The sequence below is a fragment of the Calcarisporiella thermophila genome (assembly GCF_041956535.1).
Source record: "Calcarisporiella thermophila strain CBS 279.70 unplaced genomic scaffold VTP21scaffold_8, whole genome shotgun sequence".
Classification (NCBI taxonomy): Eukaryota; Fungi; Calcarisporiellomycota; class Calcarisporiellomycetes; order Calcarisporiellales; family Calcarisporiellaceae; genus Calcarisporiella; species Calcarisporiella thermophila.
In genome coordinates this window covers 254,257-260,363 of record NW_027192198.1, presented here as the reverse complement: position 1 = coordinate 260,363, position 6,107 = coordinate 254,257, and the positions used below count along the sequence as shown (strand labels likewise).

The following is a 6,107-nucleotide window of genomic DNA, read 5'->3' as shown; positions in this document are numbered from 1 at the left end:
AACGCAGAAAAGAACAATTAACGGACGGGCCAGATGGGAGGGTTTACCAGCCAAGAATATCCTTAGTACCCCACTCTTATCCAGAAACCATCGGTAATGTTGAGCAAACCCAATCAAAGGGAAACTCTTGGGAAGAAATTACATTAAAGAAGTAAGAAGGGATGTTACATATCCTATTCACTAATATCATTAACTTCTATCCAGTAATTATAGTCGAACCATTTTACCTCATTCTTACAAGATTTGTTATATTCATATAAAATTTATTATTTTATATCCAATATATGGAAATAAAAGAAAAGCCCAATGGGGTAAATGCGCAAAAATTATAAATACTAGCAACTATACGATTAGCATTAGACGCAAAGTAGAAATATAACGCATAAAATAAAACGTAAAACTATATAGTGTAATGCGTCGTAAAGAAAGAGTAAAATATACACTATTACTAGAAGTATTCGGATCAGTATTAATTATGAACAGCATGATGAATTATGCCATTCTTTCTGTTGTCTCCCACCGGCCGGTGCCCACCTATGCGGGTGATATTCTTTGCTGCTAGGACCTGGTATATATATAATATTGCGTCCTCCAATTCCACCTTCTTCACAATCCTTATCCTTTACGGTTTTTTTGGGCACAACTCTCCAAATCTGTTCAAAAGTCAAGTCAAAAGCCTTTGTGACATTTGTCGAATCCAATGCTGATGTCTCCACGAACAAAAAACCTTCTTTTTCGGCAAACTTTTTCGCCTCCACAGTGGATACTTCACGGGAGGTCTCGAGATCTATTTTGTTGCCAACAAGTATAAGCACGATATTGGAATCGGCATAGCTACGCAGCTCTTTAAGCCAATGCGATATATTTTCAAAGGAAGTATGCCTCGTGATATCATAGACAAGAAGTGCCCCTACTGCACCTCGATAATATGCACCTGTTATGGCGCGATAGCGTTCCTGTTGCGATATAATTAGAGTTGAGTACGAGTAGGAGACAAAATAACTTTCGCATTACCTGCCCACTCGTATCCCAGATCTGTGCCTTGATTATTTTTCCCTCGATTTCAATGGTCTTTAAGCTGAATTCGACCCCAATGGTCGACTTGGTTTCAAGTGAAAATTCATTCCTCTATAGAATGAAATACATTTGTTCTGCATTAGAACAAAACAAGCCAATATCAATCAGCTTACAACAAAACGAGATAGAAGGTTGGTTTTTCCCACTGAACTGTCCCCCAGCAGCACAAGCTTGAACAGAAAATCATACTCGTCATTGTCCAGCATATTCGTTGTAAAGGATAAAGAGAGTGTGCCACTCTTCATATTCTCCGAATCATTTTCTAAGCTCCCGAAAGAACGTCATCCTCTGCGGCTTAGAATATCAGTGGCCACAATAAACAAAATCAACTTGGCTATTTAGTCGCTCGTTCTCCGTTTAAACATTTGATCCAAACTATTATTACTATAGCACAATGGTGAAGCTAGAAGAAGTGTCTGACGAGCATTTTGAATCTAGAGCCTTTGAGGAAGAAGAAGAATCCGAGCTTTCTGATTCGGATCTCTCTGATGTGACAGATGAAGAAGACATTGAAGAATCATTTTTCGAGCGCATTTATGCTCTGCGAGATATCGTGCCGGAGCGACAGCGTCGTGCTATTTGGCAACAAACAAATTGGATTTATGGCTGGGGAAAGGCTGGCGTCAACTTTTTCGGAAAAGCTGCTTGGGTGGTGACGACAACCGCATTGTTGGTTGTGCTTCCTCTTGCAATGGAGATCGAGAAAGAGCAAGCTTTAATTGCTTATGAAAACGAAGCAAAGATGCAGCAACAGAGTCAACAGGTTCGTAGTTTTTGTTCTCATCCTTTTCATCGACACTCTTGTGTTGATCACCTTTTTTTTCATTATCATATTATTTTTTTCTGAACGGCTACTAATGGTATACTAACTGGTATTTTCACATTTTCCCGCTTGTTTTTAGATGATGGGCGTACCTTCAAACCAGCAAACTGGTCTTCCAGGCTCACAACAGCAGCAGCAGCGTCCCTCTGGTCTTGTTCCCCCAGGATTCTAAGTCAACTAAAAATCTGTAACTGGAATTGTAAATTCTTTTCTATTTTTTCTTCTTGTTCAACATTTTTTTATTTTTAGTTGATTCTGGTTTACAAAAAATTATATTTTATAAAATGAATGTCTTTATAGAACAATGGAGAAAAAGTCTTTGATCGCAATTAGTTTCTGTGAAAATTTATTCTCCAAATATTGACCTGCAGTTGTTTTTGTGCTGAGGAATCCTTTCGCCGAGCACCTCGTTCTCACTAAAGCTAAAGGCAAATCCTCTCAAAAAGCCTTCTTTCCCACTAACTGAATCGACTAGAGTGCCATCAACTGTTTCCCGGGCCGCCTCCTTCAACATCTCGAGTATTAACGTAACCATCCTCTCCAACTCTGCTCTTTTATCCTCTAGGACTAATTCTAGACACAAAGCAATAAAACATGCGAGGGCTTGCCCTAGCAGGAAGTTCATCTCCCCGTTCGACGTTAATAGAATCTCAGGTAGAATTTCGGTTACCATCATGTTCAACATTCTTTCTGGCCAAACGTGCGGGTTTTCGGCAAAAATAATAGGTAGGCTGATGACAACTGCACCAAGTTCAGCCCCCCTAAAAGCAGCGCCTAAATGACCTCCCGCATTCAATATTTCACCAATGATCATATTAATAAACCAACGAGGACCTCCCAGTGCGAGTTGTTGGCGGAGTAAATAGATATCGATGTGGGGACTACCTGTCTGGTCGACCTCATCCTGAGAGCGGCTTCCGCGCACGAATCCGTGGTACATCACTTGGCATCGATAGCTTATTTCTTCGTTAGACCATCGCTTGACATAGAACTCTGTTATCGATAGAAAGATTAACATACGGGATATACCCGCATTGTCGATATCACTCACCCTCTCCTTCCAATTTACTGATAATCTTTTGCTCCAAGTCCCGGATTTCTGCATCTTCCTCTCGTAACAGATGCAGAGCAGCAAGGATTCTCCGACCAACTACCTGAAGCACCATCGTGGGAAAATTTTCCGACATCAAAAGCGATTTCAATACTGTAAGAGGAAGAGATGGCCCGTTGCAATCGAAAATGATTTCATCGCATAGCCACTGGATAATACTGAGGAGTGCGTAGGAAAGGAAAGGTTGGAGGAAATACTCAAGGCCACCAGTCAGAGTGTCATAGTCGATCACTTCTGTCTCGCAAGCACTAAGCGCATGCTCGAAAATGGAGGGCGATATTTGAAGAAGAATTTGGGGAGTTGATGCTCTAAGTAATCTCGAGTCAAATAAACCGAGAATTTAACTGCATGCAATAGCCAAAAAATTACCTAATCAAATCGTCAGGTATACCCATGCTGTCTAACAGAGCTGATATCCACTGTCCGACCAACTCGTTTTGTTCGGCTTTGATTGTTTTGGAGCTAATGTCCTCGATTGGCCGTAAAAACCAGCGATAACAGAACCCGGATTTGTCATTGAACATCGCCTCTAAATTATTCCATAGCTGGAAAAATAACCATTTGGTAAACTCAAATTGCTCTCACTATTAATATGGATTGTTAAATATATACTTCATAGCGGTTGATCACATAGGCGACTAAGGTAAAAACGTATCCGTATCCTTCAAAATTAGCTTGATAGATATCTATTGGGCAGATTGATATTAATTCAGTTCTATGCCAACATGAAAGGTGAAGATCAATATTACCAATGTCATCCTCACTCGAAGGGCTCCATTTATTACAAAACTCTTCCAGTGGCTGTAATAGCTCCATCGGTGATTTCAATAAAAATATTCCATCCAGAACTTCCGTTCGTTCTATCAATTGTTTGCATGCAGTCCCAAGATTCTGTGCGTTCTTCTCTCTTGCCCAGTTCAGCATCAACTCTAATAGGCTTTCGATTAGTGCATCTGTCTTGAGAAAATTCCCGGGGAAAGTCGATACGATTGTTTCAAAGGTTTCAATCGAAGGATCCGTTTTAGCTTGTTGTAGAAGGTTGTTGGTAGTTTCTTCCTCAAAGAGTTCGATTCCCCCAAAACGGTCCGCCATTCCAATCTCCGCGATGAATTCATCTCGGATCAGCTGGTGGAAGCGACAAACACGTAGAATAGAGACGAAGATGTCCTGTCTACTCAAAGAAATCATAAATATATATAACGATTCAGCCTAAACGTGTTAAATATTACGATTTGCTATCATCCAGCATATCCTCCAATGACGAAGAAGTGCTTAATGCCATCATATCACACGTGTTAAGTAATCTGCGAAATCCTCTCAATTGTGAAAGAGCCGTTTCAACCGCCGCAGTGGATATCTATATATATATCATTTTATGCCAGCCATGAAGCCGAATCAAGAGAATAATGGAGGAAAATGAAATATTTACTTTTTCTCCATTTTCCACCTCCATTTTCATCTCCACTTCTAATTCTAAATCCTTCTTGTTGGTCTCCAGCAACAGTATGAGCCTTGGAACTTTTACCAGCACGAAATGTTTCCACAATAACTGATGATGGAGTGGTAACTTATTTGCACACGCTTTGGCCAAGCCAGTTAAAGCGTTTACCCAGAGTTCGAGATAAAACACCGCAGGAGGATCGGACTAAACAAGAGAGCATAATGAAAATGGTATTGAATTAAACGAAACGGAGGTAGAATGCGTATACTTACTCGCAATCTCTGTAATTTATTTAACAGTTTTGCTGCTTCTGCATCACTCAATGTGGGCCGGACACCAACCTAAAATACGCGGTAAAGTTGATAAAGTAGAGGGGGTAATCGTTGGCTAATTTTAAGTACCGTGTAGTAGGCTAAATATGTCACACCCGCAGAAGGCATGACTCTACCTGCACCTTCATCCTCCAGAAACTTTAGCTTGTTCGATTGCGAGTTAATCCGCATATTATTTAACAAAAAGTGAAGCTATCAGCTAATTATAGAGCTCGAGTCCGGATGCCTCGCCAATTATCATCAATCCTCGCGAGTGAATGCCCCTTTTAACTTGGAGAATCGTTTGTCCTATATACGCGACAAATTGCACAAGAAAATTATCGAGAGAAGTCACAGAGATCTTTTCTTGTGACTTTATTAATCTATAAACAAATTCCTCTATCCCAACTAGCGTTTCATAATATCATTGTTCAACATTAGAGATGACGGCTGATATTGTAACTCCTGGGCAGCGTGTTGGGCTCTCTAATGAATTTGTGCCGGGCCCCGGCACTTACGAGCGTCAAGGGATAGTGCATGCCAGTATTGTTGGAGTGAAAAAGTTGTCAACCAATGAAGCTGGAAAGGTTGCTTTCTATTCTAATTTCGGAAAATGAAGTCCATGTTAATTTTGGTTTGACTACTCTTACGTAGAAAGTTGTGAGTGTTGTTAGAGAAAAGGAGCAGTCCGCAATTCCGGATGTCGGGAGCATCGTAAATAGCCTCTTCCTTTTTTTATTTAGACTGCGACATTCTAATTATTTGACTTAAACTAGATTACTGGAAAGGTCATACGCATCAATCCACGTTTCGCCACAGTTGCCATTATGGTTGTTGGATCTTCAGCATGTCGTGAGGATTTCCAAGGAGTGATTCGGTAAAAGACATATTTTCATGCACATATATATGTGCCTTGGATTTTTCTCTTTCTAATTCTCTCCTCATCCAATAGAGTGCAGGATGTTCGCGCAACTGAGAAAGATAAAGTGAAGATATACGACTCCTTCCGACCGGGTGATATAGTGCGGGCTGAAGTGGTAAATACATAGCACAATTGCGTTGGATAGTTAAGATTTACTCATCCAGATCTGTTGTAGATATCACTGGGTGATGCTCGATCATACTATCTATCCACAGCCAGAAACGAATTAGGCGTAATATTTGCAAAGAGTGTTGCAGGTATGTCTAAGATGACCATAATTGATATTTACAATATTTTCTCGAATAATCTCTTCCGCATTAGATGCCATCATGATCCCAATATCATGGCAAGAGATGCAATGCCCGAAGACAAAGGCTATCGAGTATCGTAAATGTGCGAAACCATTCTGATGTATTAAAAGC

General features: G+C 40.4%; 4 protein-coding genes across 4 annotated transcripts; 2 read left to right on the top strand and 2 right to left on the bottom strand.

The window, feature by feature from the left end:
• Positions 1-473: 473 nt before the first annotated feature.
• On the bottom strand, positions 474-1,283 carry VTP21DRAFT_10938 (uncharacterized protein; the record flags this gene model as incomplete). Its single annotated transcript, XM_069390328.1, has 3 exons — positions 474-956; positions 1,015-1,128; positions 1,191-1,283. The coding sequence occupies 3 exons, from the start codon at positions 1,281-1,283 to the stop codon at positions 474-476; spliced, it is 690 nt and encodes a 229-aa protein (XP_069252488.1).
• Positions 1,284-1,471: 188 nt separating this feature from the next.
• Positions 1,472-2,072, top strand: VTP21DRAFT_10937 (uncharacterized protein; the record flags this gene model as incomplete). Its single annotated transcript, XM_069390327.1, has 2 exons — positions 1,472-1,840; positions 1,980-2,072. 2 exons carry the CDS (start codon positions 1,472-1,474, stop codon positions 2,070-2,072), a joined length of 462 nt encoding a protein of 153 aa, XP_069252487.1.
• Positions 2,073-2,246: 174 nt separating this feature from the next.
• On the bottom strand, positions 2,247-4,955 carry VTP21DRAFT_10936 (uncharacterized protein; the record flags this gene model as incomplete). Its single annotated transcript, XM_069390326.1, has 9 exons — positions 2,247-2,893; positions 2,952-3,319; positions 3,381-3,556; positions 3,624-3,697; positions 3,761-4,182; positions 4,241-4,368; positions 4,441-4,656; positions 4,725-4,793; positions 4,854-4,955. 9 exons carry the CDS (start codon positions 4,953-4,955, stop codon positions 2,247-2,249), a joined length of 2,202 nt encoding a protein of 733 aa, XP_069252486.1.
• A 251-nt stretch (positions 4,956-5,206) lies between these two features.
• Positions 5,207-6,095, top strand: VTP21DRAFT_10935 (uncharacterized protein; the record flags this gene model as incomplete). The annotated part of the gene is made up of 6 exons (XM_069390325.1): positions 5,207-5,350; positions 5,418-5,477; positions 5,540-5,640; positions 5,716-5,800; positions 5,861-5,942; positions 6,007-6,095. The coding sequence occupies 6 exons, from the start codon at positions 5,207-5,209 to the stop codon at positions 6,093-6,095; spliced, it is 561 nt and encodes a 186-aa protein (XP_069252485.1).
• Between the last annotated feature and the right edge of the window lie 12 nt (positions 6,096-6,107).